The sequence below is a fragment of the Spermophilus citellus genome (genome assembly GCF_964194105.1).
Source record: "Spermophilus citellus genome assembly, chromosome: 3".
In the NCBI taxonomy this organism is placed as follows: Eukaryota; Metazoa; Chordata; class Mammalia; order Rodentia; family Sciuridae; genus Spermophilus; species Spermophilus citellus.
The window spans coordinates 79,784,026-79,802,081 of NC_138184.1; the positions used below are offsets into that span (position 1 = coordinate 79,784,026).

Here is an 18,056-nt window from a genome sequence, read left to right on the forward strand (position 1 = left end):
AAAAGACCCAGAATAGCAAAAGCAATTCTAAGCAGGAAGTGTGAATCAGGCGGTATAACGATACCAGATTTCAAACTATATTACAGAGCAATAGTGACAAAAACAGCATGGTACTGGTACCAAAACAGGCGGGTGGACCAATGGTATAGAATAGAGGACAGAGAGACTAATCCACAAAGTTACAACTATCTTATATTTGATAAAGGGGCTAAAAGCATGCAATGGAGGAAGGATAGCATCTTCAACAAATGGTGTTGGGAAAACTGGAAATCCATATGCAACAAAATGAAACTGAATCCCTTTCTCTTGCCATGCACAAAAGTTAACTCAAAATGGATCAAGGAGCTTGATATCAAATCAGAGACTCTCCGTCTGATAGAAGAAAAAGTTGACTCCGATCTACATATTGTGGGGTTGGGCTCCAAATTCCTTAATAGGACACCCATAGCACAAGAGTTAATAACAAGAATCAACAAATGGGACTTAATTAAACTAAAAAGTTTTTTTCTCAGCAAGAGAAACAATAAGAGAGGTAAATAGGGAGCTTACATCCTGGGAACAAATTTTTACTCCTCACACTTCAGATAGAGCCCTAATATCCATAGTATACAAAGAACTCAAAAAATTAGACAATAAGATAACAAATAACCCAATCAACAAATGGGCCAAGGACCTGAACAGACACTTCTCAGAGGAGGACATACAATCAATCAACAAGTACATGGAAAAATGCTCTCCATCTCTAGCAGTCAGAGAAATGCAAATCAAAACCACCCTAAGATACCATCTCACTCCAGTAAGATTGGCAGCCACTATGAAGTCAAACAACAACAAGTGCTGGCGAGGATGTGGAGAAAAGGGTACACTTGTACATTGTTGGTGGGACTGCAAATTGGTGCAGCCAATTTGGAAAGCAGTATGGAGATTCCTGGGAAAGCTGGGAATGGAACCACCATTTGACCCTGCTATTGCCCTTCTTGGACTATTCCCTGAAGACCTTAAAAGAGCATGCTACAGGGATACTGCCACATCGATGTTCATAGCAGCACAATTCACAATAGCTAGACTGTGGAACCAACCCAGATGCCCTTCAATAGATGAATGGATAAAAAAAATGTGGCATCTATACACAATGGAGTACTATGCAGCAATAAAAAATGACAAAATCATAGAATTTGCAGGGAAATGGATGGCACTAGAGCAGATTATGCTTAGTGAAGCTAGCCAATCCCTAAAAAACAAATACCAAAATGTCTTCTTTGATAAAATGAGAGCAACTATGAACAGAGTAGGGAGGAAGAGCAGGAAGAAAAGATTAACTTTAAACAGAGACATGAGATGGGAGGGAAAGAGAGAGAAAAGGGAAATTCCTTGGAAATGAAGGGAGACCCTCATTGCTATACAAAATTACATATAAGAGGTTGTGAGGGGAATGGGAAAATAAACAAGGAGAGAAATGAATTACAGTAGATGGGGTAGAGAGAGAAGATGTGAGGGAAGGGGAGGGGGGATAGTAGGGGATAGGAAAGGTAGCAGAATACAACAGTCACTAATATGGCAGTATGTAAAAATGTGGATGTGTAACCGACGTGATTCTGCAATCTGCATTTGGGGTAAAATTGGGAGTTCATAACCCACTTCAATCTAATGTATGAAATATGATATGTCAAGAGCTTTGTAATGTTGTGAACAACCAATAAAAAAAAACTTTAAGGCATACCTGTAATTATTTCATTAACCTTTAACTTTAAAGCATACCTATGATTATTGGTAAGCTTTCTTTCTTCTAAACTAAAATCCCAGTAAAACGCACTTAAAATAGTGCGTTTTTCCTTAAAAAGCCTTCTACTCTGAAGTGCCTCTAAAAGATATCTATGTTAACTTAATTCTACTTTTAATTTCCAAGGTCATTTCCTTTTTTTTTTCACATGACCTCTTTAACTACTTTCTTAAAGAGTTTCCCTGATCTTTGGTCAAAGTACACCAAGTCTTACGTCTTTGTATTCTTTAACTAAAGGGTGGGCTCTGCACCTCAACCCGTTTGCCATTAATAGTAATTGTGTGTTTCCCAATTTCATCATGAATTCCTGTGTAAGGCAAAGGAGGGTCTGTTGGTGGGGGGAATGTATGTTCTAAGGTTGTGGCCTTAGAAGGGCGGGGTTAAGGGGAGGCTTAGTGCAAATTGTTAACCATGGATAAACATTTCTCATTGCTCAGGCTTGAGGAATAACACTATTGTTTGTATCCTGAGATATGTTGAAACACAGCTCGGGGCACGTCTTAATTGTATCCTTAGTCTCATTCTGGGAATTTTCCTGCCATCTCAGGCCTTACGTACTTCTATTATTGATTGACATGTGCCCTGTTATCCATATCATGACTATCATAAGCAAAACTCTTAACATTCCCCATGGCTCTGGTTTCCAGATGGTGTGGCCCTACTGCAGGGTCCCCCACGCTGTGACCCTGTCAGACAGTGGGTGCAAGAACGCCTTCACCATTTGGGGTTTCTATCTTGTCCCAGGTGGGTGGAACTCTCGCGTTGGCCGACCACGGACTGAACTTCTGAAACCATGAGCCACAATAAACATTTCCTCCTCTAAGTTGCTTTTACCAGGTCTTTTGGTCACAACAAGGCCAAGCTGATTAAAGGAGGGCCCAGCCACCTGTTTGTATCTCAGAGTGAAAATTCCTTGGTGGATGTCTGAAGACAGAAGTGCTTTCTAGAAGGTTCAGACCAAGGTTCTGCCTGACTCTCCAGATGTCGATCAAATCTCTTAGAAATTGTCCTACGAGGGTCTCAGTCTTGATCTTTGTTTCTCCAGGACCCTGGACCCATGGCTATGAGAGGGTGGCTCCTAGCTCTCTCAGTCCTAAGTACCAGCTCCAAACCTCACAGCCTTGTCACCTTTGAGGTTGACACGATGGCCCCACTTTACCTAGGAGAACAAGAGAGGTGAAGTGGCAAAGCTCTCAAGTGGAGGAGTCCATTCCTCCCACTAGCTGGGGGGAACCCAGGTCGGCCTAATTCAACCCCCAAACTCTTAAGAGACTCATGCTCAGCTGCCCCCTGGCTGACTGACCCCTGTGTCCTGATGCCACCTTCCACCTGAGGCTCACCAGATTGGGAAGGTCCTGGCTGGGGTCATCACGGGGACTCAGCAGAAGCCCTTTTAATAAAGGATGGAGGCTGCAACTCATGTTATTTTTCCAGAGACAGGGTGGGGGATTCCTGGCCGCGTTGTGCAGAGGAATTCCAAGGCAGTGTCTTTCTGGAGGTTTGGAGAGACACCAAATCCTGAAGAAATAACAGCTCTGGGGCTAGAAAGTGAAGCTGCGCAGAGAACTGCACGGATGCTGGGTTTATTTTAGAAACTCTAAACAATGGTTGAGGAGCGTCTCCCGAGGCCAGGCCCCGAAGGATGGTGGGAAATCCTCAGGCTTGGGAGAGCAAAGCGTCTTGTCCAAGATTTTACAGCCTGTCAGTGGTAGATCTGGGATTCGAATCCTGCTCCGACTATAAAGGTGGTTGTTTTTCCTGACAAATGAAAGGCAATGGGCCATCCATCCATCCATCCATCCCACCACTATTCATTGAGCCACTTCTCCATCTAAGCTCTGGAAATAGGCTGGGAACTAAGTTTGAGATTTAGGCTCCTTAGACAAATCCCTGGAATTCTCTAGATTTCTGCTCTGCCTTCCCTTTTCCCCAGAGGGGACACAGGCATTACTCTGGGGTCCCGTGCTTTCTAATTGTCCCTGTTATGGGCCAGGCTCTATGGGCAATGACCAAACAGACTCCATTTTACCCTGAGACTCCATATCATGTAAGAAATGCTTCTCCCGTGGGAAAGCCCCGCCTCTGGACCCATTAATAGTTACCTCTCATAACATACTTGGCCACACAAAATAGCAGTGCTTATACAGTTGTTCTCTCTGGTTTCCATTTTTCTTGGGCAATGGACCTTGTCAGAGGTGGATGGTCCAGACATTAGTAGCCATTCTCTAACTTGTACTGAACTAAGGGTCATTTTGACCCACTTCCCTTCTTGCTTGCTGCTGGCCCAACCTGGAAAGTCCTGTGGGAAACACCAACGTACCCATGGCACTGTCTCGCTGGCTGCCCATCCAGCTCCTGTGCCTGCTTGCTTGCAGCTACACCAACCTGGATGTGGTTTTTGCCTTTAAATATCCTAAAACACTCAGGCTCGGGGCTGTTCCTTGCAGAGACAGTTATGGGTCCTGCAGGGAGCTGTCCGGGTTGGCCGGCTAAATAAAAAGACTGCAATTTGGACAAACCTGGGACTTGGTGTGTTTTCTGAGCCACCTGCCCCACAACAGTCTCATGGATCTATTTCGCTGATGTAACCACAGCTTTGTGATCTCCTTCTCCTATAGGAGGAATGGGTCCCCCAGCAATGGCTGCTCAATGAAGAAAATGTGAGATGCTTGAAGCGTGGAATCAGCTAAGGAGAGACCAGGTGTCCCAAGGCGGAGACATAAAGGTTCCAGGGCCCTTGTTGATGAACAAAAAGGGTCCCACATTTTACACCAAACTGCCCGAGAGGGAGAGGTGGTTTTTATTGAGCAGATGCATCTCCTGCAAGGCCTGGGCTGATGGCAGGATGCCAGAGAGATGGGCAGGGACAGCTGACTCGCTCCACCCGCGTGACCTCTGCGAATAGATTTCCGGCTCCCCGCCCCCCCATGCAGTTTGCAGGAGCTGTGTGGGAAGGGACCCTCTCTCCCTGTCCACTGCGTGCCTGGGATCGCTGCCTTGTAAACGGGGTACATGGTGTCACCTTGCGAGGTGCTTCTTTTCCCAGCCCGACCTGATCATTCGGGATCCAGTCCCAAGCCTGAGCGCGCAGGGCCATTCATTACCATGACAAGTTAAGCCGCAGCGCACTGGGGTGCCGGCCGGCTGCCTGACATTTGGCATTTCTTTTTGCACAGAGCTTAACAGCAGTGCGTGATGATGTCTGGTACACTTTCCTTAATTCATTATGGATTCCGTGGGTTGGAGAGACACTGAACTTTAAGAATTGATTGTGTTGTTTGGAATGGTCTGCGTGCTGGGGGGTGAGGTAGGGGGGTGTGGAGGACTGAATCTCAGGTGGGGCTGGTGTCAGGTGGGCCGGGACAGGTTGAGGGAACCCTGTTTCTGAGGAGACCTGGAGATGGGGCCTGGTGTCCCCACTCCCTGGCTGACTTTCCTCATTTGTCTCCTCCCTGGGCCTTGAAGACATTTAAATTTGAAATCTCTGCTTTCAGGAATGGGGATCAGACACACAAAAAATCTGGGTGACTGACACATGTCCTGATGCCTTTGAAAGGCCTCTGAACCCCCACGCCACCATGCCCATCCTTTTGACAACCAATAACTGGGCACTTGGTCCATCCCAGGCCTTGTGCTCAGAGACAAAGGCAGGGGACAATCGCAATTATCACGCGGGGATAGTTACCACATGCCAGATGCTGCCTCCACCCGCCAACCCATTTATCCTCATGGCAACTCCACCAGGTAGCTACCATTATTGTTCTTGATTTACACGTGGGGATCCTGAGGGCTCAGAGAGGTGGAGTAACTTGCCGGTGGTTGCACAGCCAGTGAGTAAGTCCATACTCTGAACCACCGCACATCACTCTTTCTCTGGCAAGGCTGATTCCTAGGGAGCTTATGTCAGCTTTCGAGGACTCATCTGACTTTAAACTCTGGCAGCCCTCCGAATCCCTCCTGCCACACGGATTTAAGGAATGCAATGAGGTCCAAGTGTCTTTCAACCCCACAACACCAGAGAGCTTCTCGTCCCCCTGGGAAGGCCATATATCAGCCCTCCGCTTACAATTTTTACCCTTTTCTGGGTTGAAAGAGAAACCTGCTTGGAGATGAGCCTCTGTGCTTTGCATTTTCAAATCTCCACTGCAAGTTTCTCTCTCTCTCCAAATATGGAGACTTCTCAGCCTGGGTTGAGCGCCCACCCCCCACCCCCAGTGGAGGCGAGCAAGGCCCCATAGAAGGGTGTGTGCTTCTGTGGTTTTCAGCTTCAAGAACAAACTTGCCTGTTTTTTATTTTATTTTTTTAAATCTCTGGAATCCCCAGCTCTGCTCTTGCCACGTGGTCAGCATGGTCAGCGTCTCTCCATGGTTCTTCCTCTGCACCCAGGAGAACAGGAGGTCTCCCCCAACAGGAGGTAACCCCCCTTGGCTTTTCTCTGATCTCACTTTCTCTCGGCCCTTGCCTCTGACCACAGCAGAACAAGAAAACAAATGCACAAAAAGACCCCAACTCGAATGGCACGGGGGCCCTGTGAGGAGGAGGGTGATGCATCTCTTTGTTCTTATTTTCAAGCCATGAATTCAACATGAATCAGGAAATGCGGCTGCTGCGGTCCAGTGCTTCCCCTTCCTTCCTTCCTTCCTTCCTTCCTTCCTTCCTTCCTTCCTTCCTTCTTTCCTTCCTTCCTTCCTTCCTTGTCTGCTACGTGCCAGGGACGAGTTGACCTTTCTGCCTTTCTGCAGTCTGCCCGGTTCCTTCCATCTCCCTCCAGTGGGGCTAGTCAGGGTGGCCCTCAGGTCTGGGCTGAACATGACCTTGGGAGCCAGACAGAGAGAGCCAGGTTTGACTCCTGTGACCATGGATGGTGTCACCAGGGACGGTCATTCATGTCCAAGAGACTCGCCCTCTGCTTCAAGCACTTCTCACAGTTGTTCTGGGATTAAATGAAACGTGGATCCCAGGACCTGCCCCGCCCCCCAGGGTAGAGGCTCAGCAATGGGTTCATTTCCGTCTGCCTCCCGTGTCCACTGAGTTTTCTCCACACCCCGAGCCGGCCTTCGTCCTCCACCTCCTCTTGAGAGCTTCTCTGGGGAGCTTTTTCAGAATCCCTGACTAACCTAAGTCCTCCTGCTGTTGGAGCCCCTGACAGCCCGTGACAGCCCGTGCCCCTCGTGCTTCAAACGACAGGTACCACGGGAGCCTCCTATTCCTTTCATCTGGGCTGGTGGCTCATGGGTACGGATGCTGGTCAAACCTCTAAGCTGTAGACTTAGTGTGCGCATTCACGTTTATTACATGACCAGACCTCAAAAATTGGTTAAGAATGAAAAAGACTCGGCTCAGGAGGCTGAGGCAGGAGGATCTCAAGTTCAAAGCCAGCCTCAGCAAAAGTGAGGCCCTAAGCAACTCAGTGAGACCCTGTCTCTAAATAAAATGTAAAATAGGGCTGGGGATGGGGCTCAGTGGTGGAGTGCCCCTGAGGTCAATGCCTGGCACCTCCAACACACACACACAAAAGAATAAATGAGTAAAATAAAAAGGTAAAATTAATCAGAGAAGGAAAAAGGGAAGCCAAGTGTCGTGTCCCAGCCTGGAGTCCCTGACAAGGAGGGCGTGGGTCCAGTTTCTGAGTAGGATCTGGCGGAGAGAGAAGCCTAATGTTATCATCACAACAAGGGAAAAAAAGGGGGGGTAAAACCACAAAGATTGTATTTTCAAAGACCCTAGAGAGCCGTGGGAGCAAAAGAAGACCCTCCGAACTGGAATTGCAGAGAAGCAATTAGAAATTACGGAAGCCAGGGACGAGGAAGGAAAGCCTGAGAGCGCTCAACAAACAGCAAACCCCCCAACCTGCCCATCCATCCTTCAAAACTGGCAGCAAATAGGGACAGGGTCAGAGGAAACGCAGGGGCACATTGATAGAAAACTGGCTGTTTACAGCAATATTGGTATCACTATGTCTGTCGATCCTGGAGTAAACGCCAAAAAAGCACCAATGACGATAGAAGCAATCGATACATTTGATTTTCTTAAATTTAAGACTTTCTGCTCCCAAAAGGCACCCTTAAAAAGAACAGAAAGGCCCAGGGGAAGATATGTGCCCACACGTGACAAAGCACAAGTGCTTGCTTGCCCTATGTAAAGAACTCCCACAAATCAATAACACAGGACAAAGCACTTTTTAAAAACGGAAGACTCAAACAGGCACTCACAAGAGGAAATTCCAGATGATTCACAGTGACGTAATAGGGTCACCTCTCAGGGAGTCTGAGAGAGTTTGGGGGTTCAGGAGATGCTCTGTCTCTTGGTTTTGTGGAAAAGGCTTCACGGGTCTTTTCTGGCTGTGCAAAAATTGATAAACCTGTACGATTCTACCCGTGCACTGTTCTCTGTGCATATTATAATAAAATTACTTTTTAAAAGCATTTGGGGGAGCATAAAGTCATTAGGGAGAAAAACAATCTACTGGTGGAAAAAGACTTCAGGATACTCAGGAAAATGAAAGAGATTTCAAAAAGGGTCCCAAGGCAAGACATTGTGGGGATGAAAGGGCAGTTCTGCCCGCCTTGGTGATGGGAAGCCTCTGGGGTGGATCTCATTGGAATTTCTCGGGGGTTTAGTCTCTGGGTAGGCCCAGGAATAAAGTGAAAAACAGACCAGGAGCCAGGAAGGAAGGGAACTGTGAGCTCAGGGACTGACTGGATCTGTGTCTGGGGGTTGGAATTGTACTGAGAAGATTCCTGGGGACGTCCTGTCCTAGACTTTAGAGGGGAAGATCTGAAGTCGGGTGAAAGACTGACAGGAGTTCTTAGAGTTTCTAGAAAGAAAGATGGCTTGAGAAGGTAACAGATTCTAGACATAAAATTTCACATCAACTAACTATGGGTAAATGGATATAAATATGCATGAAATGAGAAAGAAGCAAACGGTGACCCCTTGTTCCAATAATAAATTAAGGGGCACAGTCTCTACGGGAAACTCGACCGGATGCTCGTGAGCACAGATACTCGAAGGGATTTCACCTTCGGGTGTCTGGGAGGAGATGTCTCAGAAGGGAACTGACTTCTAGAATATTCTGGAATCATCCAGAAAACCTAGAAGAAAAGAACCAGGGGAACTTTTACGAAAACCATCCAGAGTGATGCTTTTCCCGTAGGATACGTGTGGTTCAGAGCTGGTGGATCCCAGGGGGTCACAGGCCCGGGGACTTGACAAGGACGCAGGACGGGTTTAGTCAACAGATATTTGCTGCTTTTCTTCCAGCAGCTTTGACTGGCCCGTGATCCTCCAGCTGCTGCAGGTGGCTGGGCATGAAGGAATCCATGATCATTAATCCAGTGGGCTCATGGCTGCTGGTGGTGACACAGTTGTACCAGCAGGTGCAGGACGGGGGCTGTTACTGTGGGAGGAGACAGCGAGAGAGACTCAGGACAGCTTCTCCACAGCAGGAACTTCCTAATCTGCCTTGTTTTAAATGAGCCACAAATGTGCGCCGGGACCCAAGTCAGCATCTGTTTTGCTTTTTTAATCAACCAACAGGAAAAAAAAAAAAATCTAAGTGCTCAGACCACATCGAAGTACCGAGCTCACGCCGGGCCAGCCGTCTCGACCGGGATACCCTGCTTACCCAGGTTGCAAGGCCACTAAAAGTAGGGGTCTTGGTTACCCCAATTTTGCAGATGAAGAAACTGAGTCCTGGAGGGAGAGAGGTGAGTCTCCCGAGCTCGTACAGCTGGGAAATGGCAGAGCCTGACTCAGACGCTACTGCTCAGACTCCAGGGGCAGCCAAGGTTCTGGTGACCTCACCGTGGGGAGGTGGCAGGACAGGGGCTGCAGACGGGGGTGGGGGGGGCAGAGTGAGAGACCCAGGAGATTGGAGCTGGGACAGGGAGTTATTTAATGCACAGCTTCCAAACTCTCAGCGAGATCAATAAAAGGGGCCCTTGGAGGGTTCTCTGGGACTCTCCGGTTCTAGGTAAGTGGTCCCCACTTTTGGAATTTCTTGGACCTGGGGCGGGGGGCAATCTATTGGTTTACGTTGTTTTGCTGTCTCCACCCAAGAGACGGATCCTGGTCTCCTGGTTGGCCCAAGTCCTGCCTCTGCTGGAGCAGGAAGCCAGTGCCTTTATCAAAACCCCCCTCCATCGGCCGGACGCCCGTGCTCTGGGGACCAAGCCCTCCTCCTCCTTGGGAAAGCAGAGCCTTCAGGAAATGGCCTTGTGCTGAAAACCCCCAGACCCCTAACCAAGTCTGTGTGTCCTGTCATCCACAGCTGGGGACGTCCTCGCCACCCCCTTCGTTGGGTTGCAGACATCACCTGGACCCTTGAGTGCCCAATCTTGTTTAGTGACCTATTGACCCAAAGTCCACGGTTAGCAGACAGATGCCCGTCACCATGCAGGGCAGACAGAGAAACGGACACTCGTGAAACCAGGAGGCCGTGGGGCTGGGCGGGAGCTGGGAGGCTGCTTTCCCTTGGGGACCTTGTGGGGGGCTCGCTTGGCTTCTTTTTTCCTCCTCTTAAACAGATGAAATCGTTGCAATAATTAAGCTAAAAGAAGCAGAGGAGCAACTAGCAGATATCGTCAGGTGTCATAATAGGCGGCGGTGACGGGGGGGGGGGGGGGGGGGGGAGTTATTAATTCACAGCTTCTAAGCGCCCGGAGAGGCTACCTTTTTTTTTGGGGGGGGGAGGGTAGAAAAAAAAATCAGTGGGTCAGAGCTTAGATTCAAGGTGAATCTATTAACTTGATATTTACCCAAATTGTTCAACCCAATTAAGCTGTTTTGATGATCAACATCTCGGCCTCGCTCGCCCAGAACCTCATCCCTCATGAGCCGGGCCTCACATCCTCTCTGTTATCTTGCTTGGTCTTGGCAGCATATTGACCCGGGATCCAAATATGCTTTTTCTTAGAAAGGTGGCTCTAATTAGAAGCGGTTTATAAATCTTCACGGAAATGAGCATCACTTAGAACGATGAGTCTGAGTTGGACTTTTTTTTCCCCCTCTGTTCTCTCTCTCCCATCCCTTGCCGTATTTCTCTGCCAGAAACTCGATAGCATATTTTAGCAAGAGCTCAAGTGAATGCAAATGTCCTTGTCTGTGGTCACGGGCACTGTCACGTTCTTGTTTGCATTGCCTACAGCGAAAACTGGCACTTCCCTTTTTCTGCCAGAATTTTTTGTGACAGGCTCTTCAAAAACTGCTCCCCAGAAGCCCCATTTGGACAGATCCTTGTCTTACTGTCCCTTGTCACGATGACCTGCAAGGCTTGTCTTCTTGACTCAGGCTCCCCGTAGCGGTTGGGTCCTAGATTCAAATCCGGACACCACTGATTGCTTCCCCGGGAGCTTTGACCACCTCTCCGAAGCTCACCGTGTTCATCTCTTCAGATAGGGGTTAAGATCGCACCTGTTCTACATGCTGAGCACAGATGCTCAGAAAAGTGGCTCTGAGGTCGCGTTAATTATTATAAACCATCTAGAGAGTATCTCAAGTGCGTAGGTTCTGTGTAAATCCTGTGCCACTCTGAGATGGGACCTGAACATCAGCAGAGCTCGATATCCATAGGGGGTCATGGAATCAATCCTTAAGGGACATTGAGGGATGACTGCCCATTCTTTGCCTTATCTGAGGGGGGCGTACCAGGGATCGAACTCAGGGGCACTCAACCCCCGAGCCCCATCCCCAGCCCTATTTTGTGTTTTATTTAGAGACAGGGTCTCACTGAGTTGCTTAGGGCCTCACTAAATTGCTGAGGCTGCCTTTGAACTTGCGATCCTCCTGCCTCAGCCTCCCGCTGGGACTACAGGCGTGTGCCACTGTGCCCGGCTGCTCTTTCTTTTTGGTGCATTTCATTTGCCCTCCTAAAGCATAGCTCCTTATTAATATTCTCTCCAACACAACTGTGGGTTCCTTGGGAGAAGAGGCCAGAGTTGGTTCTGTTGGTGCCTTCGTGACATCTGTCACGTGGAGATGCTCCTGACCAAGTACCAGTCTACAATGGGGAGGATTCTCCGTCTCCCTGCCGCTGAGCTGCGGTTCACTATGGAACTCTGACCGCCCTGAACCTGTCCCAGAGACCATCCCCGCCACGTGGCCTTCCCTCTTAGCAAAATCCAGAAACCCGGAGGCACCTCCAGGCTTGCAGAGGGATCACCAGACACGCCGGTGTTTGAGTTAAAGCTACCGATGGCCTAAAATTCCAAGGTGGGCAGAAACAACCTTCTATCAAGATTGAGCCCCGCAAGAAATTTCCTCCGCAGAGTTTGAAAACAGGAACTAGAAGCGAAGATGCCACCAACTCGTGATAGAAGGGATCCCATTACTGGAGATCGTGATTTTTGGATTTAGCTGTCAGAACGATCTCCGAGAAAAATACATTGGTGTGTTCAGCCCGAGAAAGGTTTAATCGGCTTCTGTCAGATTTCATGGGAGTGCGGCTCGCCACTGCACCCCCATGGATTCTTGCAGACTTTGAGTTTTGCAGCTGAAGGCAGCATCTTGGGAGGAGGTGCGGGTGTCGAAAGGTAGTCAAGACCTGGTCTCCCTCTCTGGTTGTGCAAAGGCTGGTCAACCTGAATTCCTCCAGCCCTCTGTGTTTTCCAGGGTCCAGAATGGTGACCCATGAGTGTACCTTCATGCCTTTCTGTACCCCCCCCACACACCTACAAGAATGCTTGGACCTCTGTAAACATTAGCTGAATGAATCCCCCCTCCCCCGATCTTCTGATGGGTTTTATATGGGACCACTGTGGACAAATGTCCCTGACAGTCCCAGTCGGTTGTTGCACGGGGTAGGAAATAGGGATGTCTTTCTTCTTGGGCTTCATCTTCATCAGTGTGTGTGGTTTGGGACCCCCAGGGTTTGAATTTTTGTGAAATCATTTGTTCATCAAATATTCATCTCCAATGCTACCACCTCTCCCTCTCCCCGGATTTCTACCCTATGTGAGATACACTCTTTCTCAGTCATTCTTGCAGCCAGAAAAGGCTTGCGACGACACTGTTTTGGCAAACGAGACATAAGAGGAAAGGTTTTGCTTGCTTCGTAAAAGACACAGACGCAGCTCTTACTCTCCACTTTTCTCCTTTTCTATAGAAGGTGGATGTGATGCCAGGAGCTGGGGAAGCCACTTTGTAACCATGAAGGAAGAGACCCTCCAGCCCTGACATTAGTGAGTTCTTGAAACAACACTGGCACCCTCTACCTCCGGATCTCTTATAGGAGAAAGATGAATTCACATTAATGTCAGTGTTCTCCAGTTTTTTTCTCTTATTTGCAACTAGAAATTTTTCTAATGGCTGCGTAGTATTTCCGTTTACGCTTCCTATCTTTTGGTTTTCTATGGAATTCAAATTTGAATAATGGGGATGTGCCGGCACTTAAATCCAAGGGACCCAAACCATGCTCAGGGGCACCCAGTTTTCTATTGATTTATTTATATGATTAGGTATGCACCTATTTATTTTTATTTGTTTATGTTTTTGAGGTTTGGGTGCTCTATTTTTGTTATTATTATTTTTTTAAGACAAAGTTTTGCCGAGTTGCCCAGCCTGCCCTTGAACGTGCGATTCTCCGGCCTCAGCCTCCCAGATAACCTTAACCTCCTGAGTGCACTAGTGAACACGGCTGTCCCCTTTTCCATAACCGGGGTTTCTAAATGGGTCAGACATTCTCTCCTGCAAGGTACCTCGTTCTGCTGCAAGGAACCAAATTTAGGTTCCTGCCCCCTGCTTCTTCCTTTCTGCCCCCAAGTTGGGACACAGCCTCGCTGTAACGTGAGGACTCAGCCTGTCCTGGTTGCCTGGGTCTTCAGAATGGTGGTGGCGTGCTCCAAGGGGGGACAGCACAAGTGTAATAATAAACCACAATCACTACTTACTGGGGACCAACCATATATTGGGGATTGGGCTCAGTGTTGCAATGCACTATCTCACATATTTGTGTGACTTCAAAGGCAGCGTTTCTAAGTCGCATCTGCCAGGGTCCGTGATCTGTTTCTGCCCTCTCCTCCCTCCCTGAGCAGCTGCCTGTTTGCAGAAGGGCCTGGGTCAGCACACAGAGTGTCTGTCGCTCTTCCTGTGCTGGGAGGTAATGAACGGCTTCTTGCCTGCACCCTGATTTATCACAGACGGAAGCCGCCTGTCACATGGGCCTGCAATTAGACACAGCAAGATTCGCTAAGGCAAGCGTTAGGCCACAGAGGGAAAGGAAATAAATAGACCTTTGAGTTTTGCCGCTGGCAAAACAATGCAGCCAGAGGAGCCCCTGGAGAAAGAAAAGGAGCCACTGCTATTGTTCTGGTATAAGGTGTGTCCTCAGAACAGGTCCAGCCAGTTTGGGATTCTTCAGAATTAAATCTCAAGTGGCTGTTGGATGTTTTATTTTCTCAGGGTAATCAGTGAGTGATTCAGTGCAGGGCAGGCGGGGTGGTCTCCATGGTTAGAGTGCAAAGAGGTCAGGCAGCTCAGCTCGGGGCTCACTTCTGACAAAGACCCGTGTGGCTCACTCCCCAGGGACCAGCCTTCATCTCTTTAAGCTGCAATATCATTTCACGTTTTCCTTTTGTGCTGGGCGTCCAGGTGTTCCTTGCTGGGGAAAGTCCTTCTAAAAGGTGTTGATTTTCCTTTTGGGGTTCGGGTTGGCTCAGCTGGGTGCAGAGCAAGATTCTCCTGGCGCAGACGCTCCCTCGTCATTTGGGGGGAGCGGAAAAAAGACGCACAGGTCTGTGTCTTCTGCATACCTGGGATTCTGTCTGCTTTGTCCCCTGCTCCCCAGCCCTGCCCACTCACTTCTCAGCAGAGAACTAGACCCTGGCGCTCTGCAAGCGTCCGTCTCCCCGGGTGCAAGACCACACCAGCTTCATCATGGAGGTTGTTAACAGGATTAAAGGACGGACCGTGTCATGGAGGCTAAGCTATAATTCACCTCTTCTAACATGCACATCCCTCCCCACCCATGTTTTAACATCTCTGAAACCAGGACACACCCTCTCATTAAAACATAACCAAGATGCATCTTAAAATGGCACACCGGCCCTGCAGAGGAGGAAATCGAGGCTGACCCGCCAGAGGTCATGCAACCCAGTAAGCGGCAGAGTTGGGGTTCAGATCCACATGGTTTGCTGAAGAATCTCTACTTTGAGTTACCCAGCTAGAATATGAGCAGAACCCCCTGAACCGGGAAGTCTTAGGATCTGCCCAAATTAGGGAGTGCTTCCTTCTCTCTGGATTTTTAATGACACGGTTTCTGAGAGACCAAGCCTGCCTCAGGGATCCCACGCCTTTTTAGATTTTGGCCAATAGCATTCCCATTCTAGAACGTGGGAGAGGTGTTCTTCCTTCCCCCACCCCCTTCCTAGCTTTATCCAAGATGAAAGTTGTGGGTTCACAGTCATCCTCCCCCCCCACACACACACACACACAGCAGCCTGCTCCTCCCTCCACCCGGTCTGTGGCTAATCCCATTAGACTTCTCTTTTGCTTCTGTGGGAAACAAAGCCCAAAGGGATTCCTTAAACAGATTAGGGAGCACAACACGGGGGCAGGCTGGAAGGTTTCTTCCACTGAAGACCTTCAAGTGGAGGATTTGCATATTTATGTTTCTTCTGCCTGGGAGGAGAAAACCCAACAGCACAAAAACAGGACCACAAGAAGACCTCTAAGGCTGCCCCCCATTAGTTAGGATCTGAAAAGCTCGTCCCTGGGAGGAGGAGAAAGGTCTAGACTCAGAGGGCTTCAGGGTTTCCCCACGACTCCCCCCCCCCATAGGAGCTAATGCTCTGGACCCTAGGGCCACGCAGCGGGGGGGTGGGGGCAGCGACACCTGCCTCCTCTGCGATGCCGGTGCCGGATCTCTCCTAGAGTGCTCCCCGGGAACACCTACTGGCTGCCTGGCATTTTTTTTTTTTTTTTTACTCTTTAGGTACTTTTCCTCTGCTCCAAACAAACCTGGAAACTCCTGGATCACGCCCTGCAGCTTCTCCCAGTATCTCCTGTGGTGCCCAATGGGTGGTGAAATAGAGAGGGGGCGGAACTCTGGAGCAAGAAAGATCTGCTCCTCGAAGCCTTCCAGAATGTACCTCATGCACCTAAGCCAAGGTCAGCCACGGCAGCTCCCTACCAACCATGATCCTCTGGGGCACAACTGTCATTATTATTGGCTTTACTTGCCCCAGATGACCAACCCACCCACTGTCTGCAGGGTTTCTTGTGATTTGTCCCTTTCTAGTTAACCCATCTTAGGTTAATCAGTGCCTTCTGATCTAAGACAGAGGGTCTGTGTGCCATTCTGACCTCAGTATCTTCCTCCATATTCCTCATTTCTCTATCCTTGAATGGAAGAGTTGCCTAGGCACCTGTCTTCGCACACACACGAGTCTTGAGCTAGCTATCCTTTTCTTTGCTCCCATGAGACCCTAGGCTATTTCCCTACCTCATCACTATTCACCTTGCATTATAATCACCTGCCTCTTCCCTCTTCCACTCCCCACCCCAGACATATGCCCTCTCAGCAGTGAGATTCTTGGAAGAGAGTTTGTAGCACATAACAGGGGTTCAATGCATCTTTGCTGAATGAACGGGGTATCCATACAATTAAAATCTTAGCAGCACTTATTGGGTCAGGAATTGTCCTAAGGGCTGGTGGCCTACATTGAGTCACTGGATGCTTACAGCAATCTCATGCAGAGGTACTGCAATATCCCCATTTTGCAGAGAAGTTTTGTCACTTGTCCAAGGCCATGGGGATGCTAAGTTGCAGATCCAGGGCAAACCTAGCCTGTTCCTATCAGTTGACCCTGCTCTGATCTCCCGGCTGCTACTGAAACCCCCAACTGGCTCTTCACTCTCTTGCCCTGATGGCTGTCCTGGGAAGTTCAGTCCCCACGGGGGCCGTTTTAGATCAAACACACTTCTGTGCAGCATTTAGAGATGAAAGGAGATTCGCAAAACTGCCTCCTGCAGATGGATCTCACCAAGATGGCTGAGCAAGAGGAGTGCACAATGGTGTGTCCATCTTCCAAGAAGAACAGCTAGAGGACACTTGGGGCCACTTGCAAAGCACTGGTGAGCTCCCCTGTGTGACTCCCTGCGGGCCGACCTTCCTGGGCCACGATTCTGAGCCACAGTGTGCATGCCCCTGTGGATAGACCAGAGTGGACAAGCATCGCCCCTCTCCCTAACGTGGCTGATTCATGACTACGTAGGGGCTTGAGGGTTCCAAACCAAGGCACACTTATAAATTTGGCCTACCCAGTTACGATCACTTCAAAACAGAAACCCTTACCAAATTTTCTTTATCACTCAAATCGACAACCCCATGTACACAAGAGCAAGCATGAGCATCACGCTAGTCAATTTCCATATCTGATTGTGTTTACTTCTTCAGCTATTTCTGCCTCGTTCCTGTTCTCCTTTTGTAGACAGGAGCAAAGAAAGGCTCAGGGACATTCAGCAACTTGTCCAATGTCACCCAGAGAACGAGTAGTAAGCCCAGCCTCCAAATCCCCAAGTTTGACGCCCTGCAGCCTCAACCCTGAGAGAGGATGAGCACATCTCCCGAGCCCAGCGGATCTCTGGGAATCAGTTCTGCGACGGCAAACCTACCATCCATCTTAATTTTTTTCTGATGTTCTACGGTGTCACTGCCAATTTAGTCCATCATTTTGGAATTACTGGCTAATAGGATGTCCCAGTGAACTGTTCTGATTCGTGTTTTCATTGTCTGGGAGAAACCAACCTTTGAATAGCGACAGCGATGTGTCTGGACAATTGAATCACACCAAGACTCTTCTCCCTTCTCCCCTCCCTCCTGGGTCTGTGGCGAATACCTACTTCTCTTTGTTTTAAAAGACATGTTTGGTTTGGACAGAACGGGGAGACCTACCTGTGTCAGAGGGTCTGAATCATAACAGGTCCACACGGCCCCCGAGCTGGGGGAACTCTGCATCTTTTTGGTGGCTGGCACCTTGGTCATCTTGGAAATCTCTCAGGCTTTTCCAGAATCTTCTACTTTTCGAGGAGTTCCAGAAATTCCTCCCTGACTCCCAAGTTCCAGCTACACAGAACCCCTCCCAGAAGGGTTTCTGTGCGAGGAGGAATGGGAAAACAAGTCACCCGAGTGTCCCACAAACAGGATAAGGAAGTCCCGAGGCGACGAAATCAGGCTAAGATGGAATTCTTTACTTTTCAGAAAGTTACAAACTTTTATAAACTTCCCCCCATCTTCAGAAGCGTTTCTCTTTCCCTCCGATAAGCAAAATAGAATAT

The 18,056-nt window shown here is 48.8% G+C and overlaps 1 protein-coding gene across 1 annotated transcript in view; it reads right to left on the reverse strand.

Moving 5' to 3' along the window:
- Positions 1-17,763, reverse strand: part of CCDC60 (coiled-coil domain containing 60) — a gene marked incomplete at both ends in the record, with an annotated part of 143,316 nt that extends 125,553 nt beyond the window's left edge. The window contains one exon of the mRNA XM_081285946.1: positions 17,674-17,763. Coding sequence (XP_081142072.1) covers positions 17,674-17,763 — 90 coding nt within the window. The remainder of the gene's footprint in view (positions 1-17,673) is intronic.
- Positions 17,764-18,056: the final 293 nt, after the last annotated feature.